The sequence below is a fragment of the Sinocyclocheilus anshuiensis genome, unplaced genomic scaffold (assembly GCF_001515605.1).
Source record: "Sinocyclocheilus anshuiensis isolate Anshui unplaced genomic scaffold, SAMN03320099.WGS_v1.1 scaffold457, whole genome shotgun sequence".
Taxonomy (NCBI): domain Eukaryota; kingdom Metazoa; phylum Chordata; class Actinopteri; order Cypriniformes; family Cyprinidae; genus Sinocyclocheilus; species Sinocyclocheilus anshuiensis.
In genome coordinates this window covers 4,098,710-4,119,788 of record NW_015537939.1, presented here as the reverse complement: position 1 = coordinate 4,119,788, position 21,079 = coordinate 4,098,710, and the positions used below count along the sequence as shown (strand labels likewise).

General features: G+C 41.1%; 2 protein-coding genes across 2 annotated transcripts; both read right to left on the bottom strand.

The window, feature by feature from the left end:
- Positions 1-568: 568 nt before the first annotated feature.
- On the bottom strand, positions 569-14,064 carry LOC107662745 (proteinase-activated receptor 1-like). Its single transcript, XM_016452826.1, has 3 exons — positions 13,996-14,064; positions 7,307-8,111; positions 569-869 (listed from the first exon to the last, which is right to left on the bottom strand). Exons 1-3 carry the CDS (start codon positions 14,057-14,059, stop codon positions 569-571), a joined length of 1,170 nt encoding a protein of 389 aa, XP_016308312.1. The 5' UTR covers positions 14,060-14,064.
- A 2,696-nt stretch (positions 14,065-16,760) lies between these two features.
- Positions 16,761-19,650, bottom strand: LOC107662405 (proteinase-activated receptor 1-like). The gene is made up of 2 exons (XM_016452411.1): positions 19,472-19,650; positions 16,761-18,388 (listed from the first exon to the last, which is right to left on the bottom strand). Exons 1-2 carry the CDS (start codon positions 19,626-19,628, stop codon positions 17,271-17,273), a joined length of 1,275 nt encoding a protein of 424 aa, XP_016307897.1. The 5' UTR covers positions 19,629-19,650; the 3' UTR covers positions 16,761-17,270.
- Positions 19,651-21,079: the final 1,429 nt, after the last annotated feature.

Genomic DNA, 21,079 nt, shown 5'->3' with positions numbered 1-21,079 from the left:
AAAACTTATATTTAATGAACAAAAAATGCTCCAAACGTTTTTCTAAATTAACTTTAGAAAACAAAATATAATCACTTTGCCATTACATACAAAACTGAACTATTTTAATAGCTGAAACAATAGTATAAGCGGTTTTGGGAGAAGGGGGAAAAAATATGGGCTTGGGCCGGGCTCAGGCTGGTAATTCTGACCAAAGCTGTCTGACAAGGGCCGGGCTAGGGCTTGAGCATCTCAGGGCAGGGACGGGCTAGGGCCTAAATGCTTTGCCAGGCCTTTGCTGCAGCTGATGTCAGTTGTTGTTTGTTTTTGAGTCTTTCTGCCTTTAGTTTTGTCTTTAATAAGTTGAATGCATGCTCGATCGGGTTGATTGATTTGGCCATTGTAGAATATTCCACTTTTTTACCTTCAAAAACTCCTGGATTGTTTTTGCTGTATGTTTTGGGCCATTATCCATTTGTACTATGAAACGCCGTCCAATCAACTTTACTGCATTTGGCTGAATCTGGGAAGACTGTATAAACCATGTGCTATACAGACTATGCATTTATAAATGAATCTTTAGTACAATTCACACCTTAACGTGAGCCTGAGTGTACTCGCAACTCAGGTTAGAGGATTTTGTTTGACTGTTTGTGTTTAATGGTGTGGTTGAGCTTTTTGTCTTCCTCCACCAGATCAGAGAGCGGATCTGCTCTCTGCATTGAGACGAGCCATAGTAATATAACAGAGGGTCCAGAAAAACACTTGCGCTCCCCAAACACACAGCCATCAGGTAGTATTTTCCCGCCTCACTGCTGCCTCCGGTGGCTAAGCGAACACAGTGGTACAACAAGATGCCATTTGTAGGTGCAAAGCACAGCACAAACTCACTCAGCACACCGATAGCCATAACTGCAGCTCTTCTTTCGCTTTTCTGAGTATGATGTTTCCAAGTGATCATTCTTGGTAGTGAGCACATATATGATAGTCGTGTAGCTTATTAAGGTGACGACCAGCGGCAAGAAGAAGTAGAGACAGGAGAGGATTACATGGCTGTCTAAATTGATTTTCTCCAAGGACTCTGACAACACCGGTATTGACTAGATCTGTAAACAAACATGCAAAAATAAATAAATAATAATACATTTAAAAAATTGATAAAAACAACAACAACTGTGAAACTTCTCATAACACCACCAGACAAATATAGGTTAATAGAGGGCTTTTCACACAAACACTAGTTAACTCTTAGCCATTCTTGTTATATCCGCTCCAAACGTATGAGGGAGCTGTCTCCTGAATTCTAATGTCCGGTTCTGCCCTCACCTGTTCCTCCTACGTCATCCACTAGTGTTTTTATAGGCCTAGCTGGCCAGTGCATGCTTGCAAAGATCGTTTCTCGTTAGCATTCTGAGCGTTCCCCTTTATTTGTCTCTTCTGGTTTTAGACTCTAGTCATTTTTGCCTCAGCCTGTCGTTTTGGACTTGTTTGCTTGGATTTACTCGCCCTACTGTGTATGAGCCTAGCCTGTTTGACTCTGCTTTGTTGGCCCCAATAAATACCTCTGCACATGGATCCTCTCGAGCCTCCCAAGTCTTCCTCGACACAATTCAACTACAGTGATGCATTGCTGCCACACACATTATTTTTTCCACTCTATTATGTCATAATAACGAGATATGTCAAGAAAACTAAAGAAGGTCGCCAAAGAATGTCAAAAACTAAAACGTTTAAAAAAAAAAATTTCTAGTAATAACAACATATTATGTCATAAAAAAGATATGCTTTTCTCGTTATGCAAGATATTATATGGCTATATGTGTGAGCAAGATAAGCAATTATCCGCGCTAAACGATAAACGATGATCTTCACACTGCTGAAGTTACTGCAGGAGGGATTATAGAAATACACTGTTTTAAATGTATTTTAAAGGGGACCTATTATGCAAAAAAATCATTTTTATAAGGTGTTTGAACAGTTGTGTGGCTGCAATGTGTGAAAACAACCAGCCTGTAATAGTAAAAATCCACCCACTCCTTTTTTATAATCCCAATAAATCATAAACAGTCTCTCAGAACAAGCGATTCCAGATTTCTCCCTAGGTACACGTCACCATAGGGAAAGTCCCGCCCATTTGTGACACTCTCTGCCCTATTAGCATAGACACAGGCCTGAGTGAGAAGCAGCAGTCCGCCATTACTGGAGAGATACACTGTCAGTGCCAAAGAGGCAATACAAGTGTTGTGTTTTGGGATGCACCAATGAAAATAGGATCTCCATAGACTCCCTCCATCTGAGCCACTAAGGACACTGTGGTTAAGTTTCATTTTCGAAGGAAATGTACTGAAAAAATATCGATAATGTCATGCCAATCATTTTACACCGGACTGCCTCAAAAACAAGGGGCATTTCAACGCTGGATTTTCACAGTCTGATTCTGAAAGAGGGATCAATACCAACGCTTCATGCGTGAACATCAGATCCAGACAAAGAGAGTGCTATATTATAGATATTTTTTTCAAATTGCCTTTCTGAAAGAGCTTCTTGGCACTCTGTAAGGCTAATATTGCTAAAGTTACCATCGTCGCTGCCTGTTTTCACTGATGCTGCCCTCACGTGCTACCAGAACGATCGTAAATAGGAATGTGGTAGTTAAAAATGCATATGAAAGCAACATGAGTCGATCACTTGTGAGTTTCTGACAGTTTTTGTGTTTGGTGTTTGTGTTTTTGTGCTGGTGGGAGCATTAGCTCTTGAAGCTCCGCCCTCTTCTGAAAAGGGGGCCGGGAGCACCAGCTCATTTGCTTTTAAAGGGACAAAGACAAAAACGGTGTGTTTTGGCTCATACCCTAAAAGTGGCAACTTAAACAAGCTATAAAAAAATGATCTGTGGGGTATTTTAAGCTTTTTTTTTTTTTTTTAGCATTTTTTGGTTGTTGTAATTGTCTTTCAGACATGCATAATGTATTTATGCTCTGAAGTCACCTCTGAGGTTTGCGTCAAACAAACTTTTTTGACCTTGATGTACCTGAATGGATTGTTCTTCATTTTCTGTTTGCTTTTTTATTTGATCAAAAGAAACAGACAATAAATGGACTGGAATATCCAGCTTTATTTTCAAAGGTACGGACATTGCATTTTATTATCAATCTCTTCAAGGAACAAACGCGTCAAAACCAAGGATCTAACAATGTGCGCCTACAGTAATAATCTAACGTCACATGATGTTACAAATTGCTTCTGGAGTTCTGGAAATTTTACCTGGCTCTGCTATAGAATAGTACATGGATATGGTTCATGCAACACCCCATCCGAAAAGGAATCATTTTCTGTTGTCTCGTAGGCCTCTGTCGTAACAGCAAAATTGTGTTCAGAGGCATCTGTAACCAAACAAACGTTAAGTTTTGATGCCATTACCAGAAAAATAAAGGCAACTGTGACTCATTCGCTATAAGAGGTCTTGCAGAGCATGTTTATATCTTAATAACTCCAGTCAAAACACAGAAGCACTGTTAGCAACCTGTCTATTGTAAATGAGCAACTACAAGGGTTTTTTTTAAATCTGCCTGCGCATAAATGAAAAAAAAAAAACTGAATTTGTCTTTCACCCCAATTTTCATGATGCTATATTGAGTTCAAAATTAATAAAAAGCCATATAATGTGAATTCAAGCAGATTAGCAAGTCAAAAAACACTTTTAATTACTGATGTACTCACCACATGTATGCACACATATAATAGAAAGCAAGAGAGTTTTGACCCCCATGAGCACTGATCAGATCAAACTCTCCAGACTTAAAAGTCAGAATCTCTAGATGAACAAATGTAACCGGTGTTATCTGCGTTGTGTTTTTTTTTAATGAGTAACCAGACGGACATCAGCTGACGGTTCAACTCTTCTTTTACTCTGATAAAACATAAAACAGTCTTTAGTGTTTTCGCCCTTCTTGTCCTTTCTGTTAAATTAATGTAAAGTGCAACGCAATTAGCACGTGCTTCAAGTGCATTGATCGACAGAAAACTGATAAAACTTAGTGAAAATACAGAAATAATCAAATATACACGTAAAATAATGTGATAAAAACAAGTATGATTTAAACGGAGTATAAAAGTGATAAAGCAAAGATGAAATTAGATTAATCAGAGCTCATTAAAAGCCCACCTCTCCCATGCAGAGACAGGGCAGAAAGGGAAGAGGAGGTGCAAAGACAGGAAATTAAGATTAACGCTGCTGTCAGAAATGTAAAGGGGAAGGTGCACACACACACACACACACACAGACAGGCATATCAGGTACATATTTGAACATTTTTGTGTAATTCTACATATATGAACATAATACTTTCTATACCTGTTACACAAACACCCGTGCTGCGTCTGTCTCCGAGTTCTAGTCTCTTCTGTGTGTTTATGCCAGGATATGATACAAGGCAATTTTTTTAACTATTAAGTGAAAGGAGGTGCTTCAGAAAAATTTGAGCATCACCCTCAGGAGGTCTATGAGGTTTGCCATTCCTGTTTAAACTAGTTCTCAGACCAATTAAATAATAGGAAAAATATGTTGTTTGTTTTGGGTGTGTCTCCTCTTACTCAAATTATCTTGTGGTCTAAATGATCAGCTGTATTTGAAATGACTCTATAATCTAATTTTGCACAGTCACCATGAGTGGACATTGAACATCCATTAAAAAAAAAAAGAGTAAAAAATGACTCTGTCCATTTGAGTGTGTGAGTGATTGTACAGTTTATGCTCAGCCATCCATCCTCAGCTATCCCAGAATCCCCTGCCCAGTTTGAGCAAGTAGGCAGGGTAGGTGATTTGGTTCAAAAACATTTTTGTTATGCTGGTTGAAATCTCTTCACATCCCGATAGCAATCACTAATTTAAGTGGTCTAACAGTGCTGCATTCAATCCTCCACCAATGTCATCTCTCATCGTGGCGCTGGTTAGCCTCTGGTCTGCCTGAGCGCATTCATGTATTTTGAAGAAGGTGTGGCTTTGGAGAGTGATTTGCAGGGAGGGTGGGATCTTATGCTTTCAATGCTAGCTTGCTATTGCTAGCCTCTCCGAAATCGCCTACCCTACCTTTAAGAAGGTTGTACTTTGAGTTTATCATCAACAGCTTAAAACTGTCAGAATTTATCCAATGTGAACAAAGTATACCAACAAGATTCATTTACTACAGCTTCTGTGCATCATGTTAAGAAATAGGAATAAAAATAAATAATCATAGGCTTCGGATAGAAATAGTACCACTTTACGGAAGTAATTACAGGTTGACATTTGATGACATGCATTTAATATATATATTTACAAACAAAATATTTTTTACTCTTGGCCAATATTTTCTTTTTTCCCTCCACAAAGAAATCATAACATGGACTCTTGCCACTCTTGATATTTCACACTACAATGTGGAAAAAATCAAGAACTAATTTCTTTGAAAATCTTCTGGCTTTCCCTTATTTTACATATCAATGCTTTTCCAGTATTCAGCAACGTTACTGAAGAATGACAGTGTGAACTACAATCACAGAGTCCAGACATTTACACATAGAAGTTTTAACAGTAGCCTACCATAGCAAAAACAACCTGCTGAATTTTTCTGAGTCAAAGAGAGTGTGAAAAATATGACATGGGACTTGAACAAATGGGGTAAAATCAAATGTTAAAACGTTAAATGTAAAACGTTATCTAAATGTTGCAAAAGACATCTATGACTAGACAACTTTTACTTGCCCCTTTTGCTTTTGAACAGAAACTCCACAAGCATTAGCATTTTAACAATTGATGCAAGATGTAAATTTATAATAATACATGTATAATATACTGAAAATTCCAATTATGCAAACCACATATCTGATCAGTTTTTTAGATAGATATAGATATAAACTTTATTGTCAGAGAAAGTCTGAATTTTTTGTTGCGTAATAGTATGTTTTTTTGCACACTAAATCTTTACAAACAAAACATAATTCACAATATAGACACAGTAAATGCAATATAATAAAAAAAACACATAATTCCTGGAGTTTTCATTTTATACCTTATTCAGTTCTAGGACAGCTTGATATACAATAGACTGTTTGAATTTCACTCAGTTAAATCTTGGGACCTTGTATCGACGATTAGATGGTAGAAGCACAAATTCATTATACAACACATGACTAGGGTTAGAAACAATATTCTTGGTTAACTTTAAGAGGTTCTTACGATAAGAAAGTTCATATAACTTTTTGAAGAGGCTGTCCTATCAACCAATTTTAATTTGGTTCCTCTACATTGTTTTTAGCCTAACAGACAAACTCATGTACTAAACTGAATTGCAATACTGTAACACACTCATAATTACTTATCTAAAGAATAATACAAGAATCTTTTTTTTTTTGTTACTCCAAATGACCAGAGACGACAAAGAAAATAAGTTCTCTGGTTTGTCTTTTTACACAATCTGTCAATATGATATTTCCACAATACCTTATTGTCTATTGTTACACCTAAATACTAATACACTCTTAAAAATAAAGGTGCTTAAAAGGTTCTTCACAGCGATGCTATAGAAGGACCATTTTTGGTTCCACAAAGAACCATTCAGTCAAAGGTTCTTTAAAGAACCATCTCTTTCTTAGCTTTTTATAATCTGAAGAACCTTCTTTTGCCACAAAGAACCTTTTGTGAAACAGAAAGGTTCTTCAGATGTTAAAGGTTCTTAATGGAACCATTTAGACAAAAAACGTTCTTCTATGGCATCTTGAAGCACCTTTATTTTTAAGAGTGTACTCTGCTACAACATTTTTAACTGTTTTAAATTCATTTTAAATCGATTTCTAAATAATTTTAAACGTTTTTAAGTTCCCTGTTTCATTGTTGTGATTTTTTTATGATTATTTTACTTCCTTTTATGTAAAGCACTTTGAATTACCATTGTGTATGAAATGTGCTATATAAATAAACTTGCCTTGCCTTGCCTAATGTTTTCATTATGTATACCTACGGGTTTGTATATACAGATGTTGACCCCAATACAATTTCACACTTTACAGCAAGCCTGGTTTTAGTAAGAGATGTGGATTTTGTCTGTCTGTTAGTTGGTGAGGTTGTTTGCTCTGCCTTTCCCCTCCTCAACACAGAGCGGATCTGCTGTCTGCATTGAGACGAGCCGTAGTAGTACAGCAGAGGGTCCAGAAAAACACTTGAGCTCCCAAACACACAGCCAACAGCTAAGCCGCATATGATGAACCTCCCTCACCGCTGTTGAATCCAGTAGCTAAAAGAAAACAGTGGTACAATAGGATGCCATTGGTTGGTGCAAAGCATACCACAAACTCAATCAGCACAGCGATAGCCATAATCACTGCCCTCCTTCGGTTGTCTGAAGATGAGGATGATGTTGTAGCTAAGAGATTAGACTTTACATGGAGCACATATATGATGGTGGAGTAGCTCACTAAGGTGATGATAAGTGGCACAAAGTAGTAGACACAGGAGAGGATGGAGAACTGGTACATGTACTGCTGATCTGTAGGGTCAGCATGGATCAGAGCATCATGGCAAGTGACACCCATATCCTTAATCTTAAATGTTTGTCTCATTGAGAGAAGTGGTACCGTACCAGTGACTGCCAGCAGCCAAGCTAATGTGCATATGAGTGTTGCTTTCCTTGTGCTCCTCCAGGTCAGAGAGGCGATAGGAAATGCCACAGCCAGCAGCCTGTCCACACTCATGCACATCATCAGCAGTATGGAGCAGTACATGTAGCAGTAGTACGCTGCACTGAGCACACGACACACCGCCTCACCAAACACCCAATTTGAAGAGTTCAGCTGGTAGTGGATCATCAGAGGCAGCAGCAGGGTGAAGAGCAGGTCCACACACGCCAGGTGAGACATGTAGATCGCAGCTGGTTTCTTCTCTCGGATCCTATAGGTGAACGTTACCATCGCCAAACCATTCAGGGGCAAACTAATGAGGATGATGAAGATGTAGAACGAGGGCATGAGGCGTGTGACCATTGGGCCTTTAAGGAAGTCAACAGTTTCATTTGAGATGGACAGTGAGGAACAGTTGATCTTTGCTTGGTCCAAAGTAGAATTACAGTCTTTTATAATACCAAAACTGCCTAGAGATCTGTCTGTAGATTAACATACAAAAGCACAACACCATTAGTAAGAGTTATCAGGGCATTTCTAGACTTGCATCAATACTGGAGCACAGGCCACCAAATATTTTGATGTTATGAATATATGGATATCATTTGGCTTTCCCTGAAATACAGAATCTGCATGCAAGAGCTGCTTCATCGTTGACAAACGAAAGATGACATTTGCAAGTTTTGTTTCCTACAATGGACTATAGGTACAACACTCTGGCAATTTTGTAGAATTGGTAGCTAATTCGTGTAAATCTCATTTGTGCACTTTAGTATTAAGTCTTTGGCCCACTTATGGGTTTTTGAGTTAGGACCTTTATGCTTACTTATTTTCTAAAAATCATTTTCATACAAATCACATCAAATTAATTCACACGAAATCACCATGTAGCCTAAATACGCACCTCATCCGGCACTTTTGGTTTTCCGTCTTTTATAGTATCACTATAGTATTACTATTTCTTTGTTGACAGTTAACTGTCTGAATAAATCAAACTGAAACAAACCTTTTTGCAATCCCTTTTGATGAATTAGATCAAAATATTAATTTACAAATCTGCCAAGTTATATTGAACAGTTCAGGGCTTTGCAAATCGCTCCGGTTACTGACATAATCTCGGTTCCCTGAGATAAGGGAAGTACTCTGTACTGAAACCTGATTTGTTCCCATTTGTGTAGCTGCATAAACCAATGGCACTTTAGCCCGGCAGAAAGGACGGAGCCGACCGCTATATAAGTCGGCTCGGAGCGCCATTCATCAGATCATTCAACTGAAGGGACAGTCATTGATTCGCGTGCAGCTTATGGCGCGGCACGTGACTCAATGCTTGTTCCCTTATCTCAGGGAACCGAGGTTACGTTAGTAACCGGAGCGTTCCCTTTTGAACAGTCTCTCCCATTGCATAACACGCATTGGGGAACGCATCCAATCACGCCATGCTATGAGCAGATACAAAACAATCTGTCCTGTGAGCCCAATCTCGGAGCACTAGACAAGGACTCCCAAGAACATGAGCACACTGTGCTACAAGCTAGCAGCTGATAAGCACAAATATAACCAACTTCGCCCAAGGGGGAAGAATGGGAGTTTAAACAGAGGGAATCCGTGCCTGTAGTGCAGGGACATCCAAATGATCAAATCTGGCAAATGTGGACGGCGACGACCAGCCGGAGGCCGCACAAATCTCACCAATAGAGATCCCGCTGGACCATGCCCAGGAGGAGGCCATCCCCCTTATGGAGTGGGCCCTCACACTTATGGGGCATTGTAAGCCTTCTGAGGCGTAAGTCAAGGCTATCGCATCTACAATCCAGTGAGAAAGTCACTGCTTTGTGGCCGTCAGTTCCTTCTGGTGGCCTGCAAAGCAAACAAAGAGCTGCTCTGACCGTCTAAACAGGCTAGAGTGCTCTAAATACACTCTCAGTGCCCTCACTGGACAGAGCAAATTAGTACCCTGCTCACCATCTGTAATGGGGAGCGCCAACTGGGTGATCACCTGTGCTCTGAGTCGAGAGCACTTTAGGAACATAACCATGTCTTGGTTTCAGGACGACCTTACAGTTGTTAGGTCCAAACTCAAGACACGAGGCGATACCTGACAGCACTTGCAAGTCACCCACTCGCTTAACCGATGCTAAGGCTAGGAGGAGGGCCGTTTTAAGGGGGCCGCAATTTGGCCGAACCAGGCTTGGTTTCTCCAGAGACAGGGCCACTAGGAGGAGTGAGCACTTGGTCTCCCTGTACCGCCTGACGACCTGAGGAATCAGGGCGATTGGGGGGAAAACGTAAAGGCGAACACTGGGCCAGTTGTGGGCCAGAGCATTTTGCTGTATCAAAAAGTATGTTGGGCAGTGAGAGTTGTCTTCTGAGGCGAAGAGGTCGACCTCTGCCTTCCTGAAAACAGCACAGATTTTCAGAACCATTTGAGGATGTAACACCCATTCACCTGGGGCTACATTGCCTCTGGACAGGTTCAGACTGCCCGGCACGTGCAAACCGCCCTTAACGAGAGGAGTTCTTTCTGTGCCCACAGATGGAGACGTTGAGCCATCCTGTAAAGGGAGTGCGAACTGAGCCTGCGCTGGAGATAGGAAGGAGATCAGGGCTAGGAAAACTGCCAGCATTTCTAGGCAGTTGATATGTAGGCGTTCCCCCGGGGCTGACCAGGAGCTGAACGATCTGTTGTAACCACCTTCCTTCTGGAGGTTAGACCCAACCACACGCCTGTTTGAAACAGGTGGGAGGTTGTCCAGGGAACCACAGCTTTGACACAGCGGTGGTCTATTCTGTCACGAAGCCGTCCCAGACACCAGGCGTGGGGTGGAACACGGGCTTTGAGCCAAAACTGAAGAGGCCGCATATAGAGCAGGCCTAGAGGTATCACAGACGCGGCGGCTGCCATGAGACAGAGCAGCCTCTGAAAAACCTTCAAAGGATGTGTCATCCCGGGTTTGAAGGATGCCGCCAATTGCTGAATGGTCAGGGATCGTTCCAGTGTGAACCATGCTTACATTCAAGCAGAGTCTAAAGTCATTCCCAAAAAGACAGCCTGCTGTCTGGGCAACAACTGACTCTTCTGCGGGTTTATCTTCAACCCGAGGCGCTCTAAGTGGCTGAGCAACAGCGTCTTGTGAGCGACCAATTCCCGTTCTGATCTGGCTAGAATCAGCCAATCGTCAAGGTAGTTCAATATGCGGTTTCCCATCTGTCTCAGAGGGGAAAGAGCCTCGTCTATGCAAAAGTGCGCAGGGCCAGAGACAGTTCAAACGGAAGGACTGCATACTGATGGGCCACGCCCTTGAATGCGAATCTCAAGAACGGTCTGTGATGGGGGGGGTATGTGGATGTGAAATTACGCGTCTTTCAGATCACTGTCAAAAACCAGTTCTCGGGGCAAATGTGCGCAAAGATCTGTTTGACAGTTAACATTTTGAACGGCCGGCGCATAAGCGAGCTGTTCAGATGCCTGAGATCCAGAATGGGTCTGAGCCCACCATCTCTTTTTGGGACGAGGAAGTAGCGGCTGAAAATCCTGACTCGCTGTTCGCTGAGGTGTACTATCTCCACCGCACCTTTTGCAAGCAGTGTCTGCACTTCCTATCGGAGAACGTGAGCTTTGTAGTCCGAGACAGAAGTTTAAAAACTTCCTCTGAAGTGAGGCGGCCTGCAAGAGAACTGAAGCGAGTAGCCTTGTTGTATTGTGTTTAGAACCCAACTCGACACGTCCGTTATGGCTGCCCAGGCCGATAGCCGGAATGCGAGAGGATCTATTTTTTTCGAATAAAGGCTTGCTGCGGGAGGGAGGGGAGCCTGAATTCGTGAGTGAGAGAGTGTGAAGAGGAAATTTGCTCTTTTGAGTATGTGGGTCCACTATCACAGCGGTAAAACATTCGGGTACACGCTGCACCAGCAGGACGTGACCTGCGGAGCGCAAAACTCCATTGCTCAGAGGTGCAGGGATGGAGTGTGAAAGCGAGCTGTCTTCGGAGGAGTTCTGGCCGAGGCGAGAACTGAACCCCTCCTCTTCCTCTCTGCTGGATCAGGATGGCTTAGGAGGCTCAGGGTCCAGCACTACTCAAGGGAAGAGCAAGCGTTTCGCCATCCGGGGCGCTGCTGAAGCCCGGGCTCGGACTTCCTCTGCGGCTGAGACTGAGGCTGCGCTGGCTTTGCAGGCTGAGTGGCGGAGGTCTTCTGGCGACTAGCAGTCGCGGAATGGAGTGCTTGGGTAGGAAGTGATGCAGCGCTTGCAACGTCTTCTGAGCCTCAGAGAAACGCTCTGTGAATCCATCCACAGCGGGGCCGAACAAACCCTTCGGCGAGACTGGCGAGTCGAGGAAGGCCATTTTCTCAGCGTCCCTGATCTCAGTCAAATTCAGCCAGAGGTGGCGTTCCAACACCGCCAAACTGGCCATCGCCTTGCCGATCGCCTGCGCCGTTGCATTCGTTGCGCGCAGAGCCAGGTCTGTCGCTGTGCGCAGCTCTTTAAAAGCCTCCTGGTGCTGCTGGCCTGACTCGTCCATGCTGCGGAGAAGTTTGGCCTGAAACACTTGGAGGACCGCCATTGTATGCAGCGCCGATCCGGCCTGACCGGCCGCTGCATAAGCCCTGTTGGCTATGGACGTGGTGGTCCTGCAGGGCTTGGAGGGATGCGCTGCATGGGCCTTCAAACCGAGGACAGATGGCGGGCATAAGTGGGCAGCGACCACCTCTTCCAGAGGGGGAAGCTTGCTGTACCCTCTGTCTTCAGCGCCGTCAACGGAAGTGAGAGCCACTGCTGTAGAGGGGTTAACCCGGGCTTAATAGGGGGCACGCCACTTCTTAGTGAGCTCATCGTGAACTGCAGGCAAGAACGGGGAAGGCCGCTGACAAGAGGACTGTTGACGGCTTCCCTGAAGGTACCACTCATCCAATAGGCCGTGGGCGGGCTCTTCTGGGGCTGACCATTCAAGACCTAAGTCCTCTACAGCCTTAGACATGAGTTCGGCATCTGGCTTTGGCCTCACGGGTTGAGCACGCTCCTGCGTCTGACGCCGCCAAGGACACCAAGTCATCGGCTTGAAGAGGGGTGCTGGTCCTCCTGTGTGAAGTACACCGGCGAGATGAGAGGACGCGGTGAGGGTACCCAGAGAGAAAGACCCGCTGCTCCGCTGTTTCTTCCTCTTTGGTGAGAAAGGAAACGGGAGAGTTGAGCGGAAAAAGGCGTTCCGCGAGCAGAGGCAGGAAAGGCTAAGACTCTGCCCAGACAGGCGACACACTCACTGTGCCCCTTGCACGAGCCACACTAGCGGCGCAACATTTGCAACAACGTGCACTGAGCTCTTTTAGGAAATTTGCTTTTGCTCTTTAAACACCGGATGGCCGCAAGGAAAACTTATCTGCCGGGGCTCTTTGACGGTGGCAAGCAGGTGGAGCTTCTTCCTTAGGCTTCTTCTTTTTCTTCGGCTTCCTTGCAGAGTCAGCAAACAGATGATCCTCATCGCTGAAAGAGAATGGTCTGATGAATGGCGCTCCGAGCCGACTTATATAGCGGTCGGCTCTGCCCTTTCTGGCACGCTAAAGCGCCATTGGTTTGTGCAGCTACACAAACGTGAACAAATCAAGCTTTAGTACAGAGTAAAACAGGAGTTTTCCCCAATGTGTGTTATGCAACGGGAGAGACCGTTCGAAAGAGAACTAATATTTTGTATGTCTTTTAAAAGTTAATTTTCTGTCATTCCAGAATTTGCATGATAATGACAGTGATACAAGATTCAACAGGTTAGAGCAGTGACACATCTCAAACATAATGTTTGGAATACTTTATTTATGCACAGCAATAAAGGTCTCTTATTAGTTGTTCAGGGAAAAGCCGGAGATCAATTAAATATTTTTGCTTTATTTAACCTATGGAAAAATAACTAATTGTACAACTGAGATACAACTATTTGAAAATCTGTAATCTGAGGGTGCAAAAAAAAATCGAAATATTGAAAAAATCGCCTTTAAAGTTGTCTACATTAAGTTCTTAGCAATGCATATTACTAATTAAAAATTAATTTTTTATATATTTACAGTAGGAAATTTACAAAATATCTTCATGGAACATGATCTTTATTTAATGTCCTAATGATTTTTGGCATAAAAGAAAAATTAATAATTTTGACCCATACAATGTGTTTTTGTATGGGTCAAATATACCCCAGCGATTTAAGTCTGGTTTTGTGGTCCAGGGTCACACATATATATATATATTTATGTTTATTGTAAAAACAAATAAAACTTCCTGACGTTCAAATTATAGATACAATTAAGTTTCAATCTCAGTTACACATCAACAAGACATCAAATTAAGTTATCATTTTTATGCATATTTTGATGTAGGCTTACCTTTAAAGGTGGCAGTGCATGTACGTACTATTACAACTAAAATCAAGATTGTTTTAATTCCCATCACGATCAGCTGTCTACTTCTAACTCCAGATTTTTCTTACTGCAAAATTTCTGGTCAGATAGAAACAGCCGCACGGTGGAGAGGTGATGTCTGATTCGTAGACCAAACGTTTATTTAAATCTTTTCACCGAATCAGACGAACTGGTTAAGCCGAGTCGATGTGGCTGATGTCCGAACCAAATACAGTTTTCAGTTCAACGCTCTAATCAACCAAGTCATTTTAAAACGTAGATAATCGAGAGTCAGGCGATATGCACTCAGCTGACTGATATGACAGACAGCATGTCACATAAATGACTCAATTAAATTAAATGATTCGTTTGACTGTTCCATCAAAAGCAGATCATACAGACATTGGATTAAAAATGACATTGGATGATATGTTCTTACAAACTCGAGATTCATGACAGCCACTGTATTTTCCGCGATTTATTTAACTCTTATTCGAAATGTCCGATTCAAACGAATTGTTCAAAAGAACCGATTCGCATGAGTGACGATGCCAGTATGTGGTTTAAAATATGATAACATCATTATTTTCGATAGGCCTAGGTATACGAATCAACATAGATTCAGAAGCTTCAAGAACCACAAAAGAAAGATAACCCTGAACAAACTGCAACATAAAACGTTCCCAAATCTAAACCGAAAGTTTTCATTAACAAAGTTGCTGTTGGACATCGCCATCTAGAGGAATTATGATCACTTTTTCTGTGAAATATATAAGTTCAATATATCACAGGCGTCAGATAATAATTTAACTAAATAATATTACAAGTCTCGTCCCTCTGTGAGGCTTCATGTAAAGAACAAGAAATACACATGCTTCACACGATTCAGACAATAATTGTTTTTAATCACAATAGTTGTAACTGCGTGACATATGCCTAAATTTTCTTGGCAAATAATTTCGGCATAATTGGTTTAAGAAGGAATGTATTCATGGATGAACAAAATGAAGAAACGTGTCAAATTTGAAGCTTTTATCTGGTCAGCAAATGCAGCAAATATAAACGGGTCTCATATACAACAGTACATTATTTTGGTATATACTGTATTTCTTCTAGTCAATCATACATGCAAGTGCAACATAACTGAATATGTTTGAAATGAGTGTTTTATAACTGATGTCCAGATCTGAGAATAGTTATTTATGGAATGGGGAAGTTATGCTTATCTGTACATCAGATAAATATAATGCAACAGAAAAACATATAGGCAAACTTATCTCTGCTGTACACTCTAAAAAAAAAAACAACGGTTCTTCAGCGGTTCTTTGGAGTGGTTAAGGTGCTATATAGCACCACTACCTTATAAAGAACCTGTTAAGCCCCTGTATGGTTCTTCAGCGGTTCTTCAGCAGTTCTATGGAGTCGATGAGGTGCTATGTTTTGGTGAATAGTGTTTGCTTTAGTTGCCTCTTGACCTTTGACTTTAATTTTAAGTTAAAATAAGTTTGTCTTTGGCTGTTACAATAGTGTTTATAAAGCACATATGTGATGGTAAGGAACTTATTGTAAAATCATTTCATGCGTCTGAGTCTCTGGTTGCACTTTATCAAAAGCTGTAGTTCTGTTATGCGTTTTATGTTATTGCAGTTCTACGATACTACGTGACAATGTGAGAAAATTGTACAAACCACTTTTAGAATTATGGGTTATATAGAGGTTTCAATTCTGTCACTCATAGACATGAAGAATCAGCATGTGAATCTCAGCAATGGTGACAATGTTCTGATCATTTTGACATGATTTTTGAACATCACGCAACAGGGCAGTAAAAAGTCACAACAAAAATAAAAGCAAATAGTAAGAATAAAAGAAAATACTAAGACAATGCAGCTGCATCATTTATTCATGTCGCAATGCATGCTGGGAGCCATGGATGAGTTATGATTGGTGCACCATTGTTGAGAAAAAGTGCTATATGGCACCTCTTATGGTTCTACATGGCACCATTTGACAAAGGTGCTATATAGTACCTGTAAAAATAGGTGCTAAATAGCACTAAAAGTGGTTCCCCTATGATTACAAGCCAAAGAACCGCTTTTAGTGCTATATAGCACCATTTTTTTAGTGTAAGACAAGATTTCAGCATTTCACTGTTGTCACTGGGACCTGAGAAAAGTAAGATATATAGTAGGTACTTTAGTGATACAATATGATATAGCGAAGACCAGAACTTAAAAGTTTGAGAAAATAGGCTTGTTTGACAACTAGCAAATATATAAGTTCAGTTCAGTTATTAAAATATAATAGTATAAGAAAATGTGCACAAATTATTTAAATACAGTATATCATCCATGTGCACATGTATGTATCACATCATCTTATATGTAGAGATATTTACACATTCAAGCTGTCGGTTAAAACCGGCAATTTAATATAGTGGAGTGTACCTGTACAGCAAAAGACAGAGATGGAAAAAGTCTGATTATATATACAGATAATGTGTCTATATAATGAATTACAGTGACTGCAGCTGAACTGTTTGCCTTCAGAATTACAAAATAGTCAATATCATGTTTTTTGTTTCACCCATACACTTGGATTGACTGCTTTTTATATTTGTTGTATTTTGACTGCTGGCTCTTTTCACAAATACGTCACAAAATAGAGCCTGAAATGTTTTTTGAAATATTTCTAAACAAATATTTACTGAAAGTAGGTGCTTAATTTTTAGAAAATGCTGATTGTGCTAATTAATATTTCAGAAAATATAAAGATAACAACATGATCTGTTTTATTATCTGTTTTGTACAAATATTTGTGTAATTTTGTAATTGTCTTGCAATCAAAATTGAATGAAAGTGTATCAAGTAAATGTTTCAAAAATAGAATGTTTTAAGTTTCTTCTATACAATATTCTGTCCTCTTTTAGACAGATTTACTGCCACTTAACTTTCAATTTTTCAGCCTGAAATTGCATGACATTCTCTAGAAATGTGATCTGAACATGGCGATGTAAAATGCTTTCAGTAACACTGTGTTTCTTACACATGCTCAGTCACAAACAGGAAATGGAGTCTCTTGAGCAGTGAATAGGTTGGGTCAATTTGACCTAGTAACATGCTGGATTTTTTAAAATAACAGCATGGAAGGGATATATATCCTGCTTTAGCATGAATCAGGATTTGTGGCCAGACTTTGAATTCAATCTTCTGTCAATAGCACAATATCAGAAAATTTCATCAGCTCTTTTTCGAAACAATTCACATCTTAATGCGTGCCTGACTGTACTCACAACTTACATAAGAGGATTTTGTCTGACTGTTTGAATTTGATAAGGTGCTTTTTCCCCATCTCCACCAAAACACAGAGCTGATCTTCTGTCTGCATTGAGACGAGCCGTAATAGTACAGAAGAGGGTCCAGAAAAACACTTGCGCTCCCCAAACACACAGCCAACAGGTAAGCTGCATATGATAAATCTCCCTCACCGCTGTTGAATCCAGTAGCTAAAAGAAAACAGTGGTACAACAGGATGCCATTGGTTGGTGCGAAGCACACCACAAACACCATCAGCACAGCAATAGCCATAATCGCAGCTCTACTTCGCTTTTCTGATAGCGATGATGATGTCGCAAATTGATTAGACTTGATTCGGAGCACAAATATGATGGTGGAGTAGCTCACTAAGGTGACAATAAGTGGCACAAAGTAGTAGACACAGGAGAGGATGGAGAACTGGTACATGTACTGCTGATCTGTATGGTCATTGTGGATCAATGCATCATGGCAGGTGATGCCCACATCCTTTATCTTGAATGTTTGTGTTATGGAGAGAAGTGGCACTGTACCAGCGAGCGCCAGCAGCCAGACCAGCACACACACACATGTGGCTTTCCTTGTGCTCCTCCAGGTCAGAGAGGCGATGGGAAACACTACAGCCAGCAGCCTGTCCACACTCATGCTCATCATCAGCAGTATGGAGCAGTACATGTAGCAGTAGTAAGCTGCACTGAGCACACAACACACCGCCTCACCGAACACCCAATCTGAAGCGTTCAGCTGGTAGTGGATCTTCAGAGGCAGCAGCAGGGTGAAGAGCAGGTCCACACACGCCAGGTGAGACATGTAGATCACAGCTGGTTTCTTCTCTCGAATCCTACAGGTGAACGCTACGAAGGCCAAAGTGTTCAGGGGCAAACTAATGAGGATGATGATGATGTAGAATGAGGGCATGACGCGTGTGACCAGCAGGCCTTTGAGGAAGTCAACAGACTCGTCAGAGATGTTGTATGTGTGCTGTGTAGTCTTGTTGCAACCCACTGCATTCAGATCAGTGCTGTTACATGGCTGGTCTTCAAGAATATGGATAATGATTGGATCTGTAAACAAACATGCAAAAATAAATAAATAAATTAAAACAAGAACAACCGTGAAACTTCTCAACACCACCAGATAAATATAGGTGAACAGAAGGCTTTTCACACTTGAAATAGCTAACACTTTGTCATTCTAAACCCCAGGTAAATGGAATCCTGGGTTACCTTGCTTCTAATTTCACAATGCTCATAATTTACCCAGTGTTAACAATTAATGCAGCCTATTCATATGTGGACGTTTCACACTGTACATTCCTAAACACTGGGTTAACGTTTTAATGTTCATTTTTGTGGTGTTAGTGTCATTGAATGGATGGTCAATGACATTATTCATCCTCATATTATATAATGCCAATTGTACTACCAAGTTTTCCTGAATAGATATTTCGCACTGTAAAGGTAAGAACGAAATGCTCTCTTCTTCACTCAAATTCAATCACCATTTGACATTTCCCCCTCAGATGCTGTAACTGTTAGCACGCTGGGTTTCTGTGACTGTCCAAAGCACGTGATTATGAGGCACGCGATAGCATGTATGTTTTTATGTATCTACCCATAAGATTATAACATTTCATCATTTTACACTGTACAAGTTTTACACCGCAAAATCACTGCTAACTCCACTCTGGGCAAAGTTTTATAACCCCAGGTAAAAAGCGCGGCCCACCTCACTTTTATGTTATAAGTGTGAAATGTTCCTTTACCCAGAGTTAAAAGCAGCTGGGTTTAGGACAACGATAACCCGGGGTTAAAAAAAATCTGTGTGAAAAGCTTTTAGGGTGATAGTGTTGGTCTAAGCAATTCATCCAAGAAAAGAAATTTGTTTACAGTAAAAATACTGAATCAGAACCTATGTTTTCTGTTTGACTTCTAGAGTTGTTTGCTTCACCTTTGATTCCAGAATATTTAAAATATCCTCAAATCCTCTAAATACTCAAAAACTGTCCAGTCATTTACTGTACAATATGCATAGCACTTCCTTTTGGAGTAAAAATTTGATTATGAACTGTAGTGACGATTTCACATCACACATCACATGAAGAGCTCAGATGTTACAAATTGCTTCTGGAGGTCTGGAAACTTTACCTGCAAACACTGCTATGGAATCGATAATGGATGAGAATATGGAAAAGTTTGTGGAATAATTTAGAGGATAGCCTCCAAAATAGTCTCTGGAATAATTTCCATACAGCATCCCATCCGAAAAGGAATCATTTTCTCTTGTCTCATAGGTCTCTGTCATAACAGAGAAGTTGCGTCAAGAACCAGCTGTAACAAAACAAACAAAACGTTAAAGGCAGGGTAAGGAGATTTGGTTCAAAAACATTTTTGTTATGCTGGTTGAAAATCTCTTCACATCCCAATAGCAATCACTAAGTTAAGTGGTATAATTCAATTCAAGTTTATTTGTATAGCGTTTTTCACGATACAAATCGTTGCAAAGCAGCTGTACAATATATTTCTACAATATATTTAGTAGTAGCTTATCAGTGGTGACTGTGTCAGTAAATGTACATATGGCAGAAATGTGCAGAAAAATCAATTAAAGACGTAATCAATCAGACTATGAACAATATTAACAGCAATTATTATATGTTGCAATCAAACTTATAGCAAAATTTGGTAGTTCTGTATGTTGATTCAGCGTTGGCATCATCTGAGGTCCTCTGAGGGGTTGGCATAAATATATTAATGGTATAAATGTATTTATATGTATTTATATCGTCTGTGGAAGGCGTAGGACCATAAAATGTTCGTCCAATCAAATGTTCGGTCCGAACATTATGAAAGGCTGTCCTGCCTGCCTGTCAGATATGTTATGCACCCTGTTTGCGCAGAAATTATACGTCATCAGCGCATTCCAGCGAGAATGGAAGGTGCTATTATTGTAATATTATGCTCTTTGTACTGTGATGTTTTCTCACTGGTGAATGAGACATGAGGTAATCTGACAGTGTTGCATTCAATCCTCCACTAACGCTGTTTGTAATCGTGTTGCAGGATAGTCTCTGGTCTGCCTGAGCGTGTTTGTGTGTTTTGGGGGAGGCGTGGCTTTGCAGAGCGATTATGCAGGGAGGGTATGGGGATCTTGCTTTAAAAGCTAACTTGCTATCGCTAGCCTTTCCGAAATCCCCTACCCTACCTTTGTAACAACGAGGCAGTGGCGTTAGGATCCATGTGCAGCTTTATTAGTTCACAAGGCAGGTCATACAGGCATAAATCGTTAACTGGCGTTAGATACAACGAAGGCTGGGCAGAATCGTAAACAGTGTTCGTGATCAGCGTCGAGGCAGGCGGCAGACAATCAATGGCATGAATCAACAAGGCAGGCAGGGTCAGAATAGGTAGGCAGCAAGCAATCGTAAACAGGTAAACAGTCCAGGTAATCAACAGGTATTCAACACAGGGAAAACGCTCAGAAATGTCTGCAAGGCAAAACAAGACTTCGCAATGAGAGCAGGGAAGGCACAGTTTAAATAGACCGAGCAATAGGAAACACCTGTGCAGGCGATTATTTTCTTTCTGGAAAAAGATGGCGGCGCGTTCACACGCTGCGGCTTCTCTCTCTCCCGACAGAAAGGTGTTTTCGTGTTTTTTGTCTTGTGAGTCGCAGTGTTTTTGTACGTATTCGTCGCGTCTATCTGTCTCTAAGCGCGCATACAGTCGTGAGTTTCTGCTCGATGTCGGCAGAAC

Excerpts from the sequence above, each read along its gene's own strand:
- LOC107662745 (XM_016452826.1), bottom strand. The coding sequence starts at position 14,059 with ATGGGAATTAAAACAATCTTGATTTTAGTTGTAATAGTACGTACATGC. Across the intron at positions 8,112-13,995 it reads ATGCACTGCCACCTTTAAAG|ACAGATCTCTAGGCAGTTTT; the intron begins GTAAGCCTACAT and ends GTTAATCTACAG. Across the intron at positions 870-7,306 it reads GCTATCGCTGTGCTGATTGA|TGAGTTTGTGCTGTGCTTTG; the intron begins GTTTGTGGTATG and ends CGGTGTGCTGAG.
- LOC107662405 (XM_016452411.1), bottom strand. The coding sequence starts at position 19,628 with ATGACAGAGACCTATGAGACAAGAGAAAATGATTCCTTTTCGGATGGG. Across the intron at positions 18,389-19,471 it reads TTCCATAGCAGTGTTTGCAG|ATCCAATCATTATCCATATT; the intron begins GTAAAGTTTCCA and ends GTTTGTTTACAG.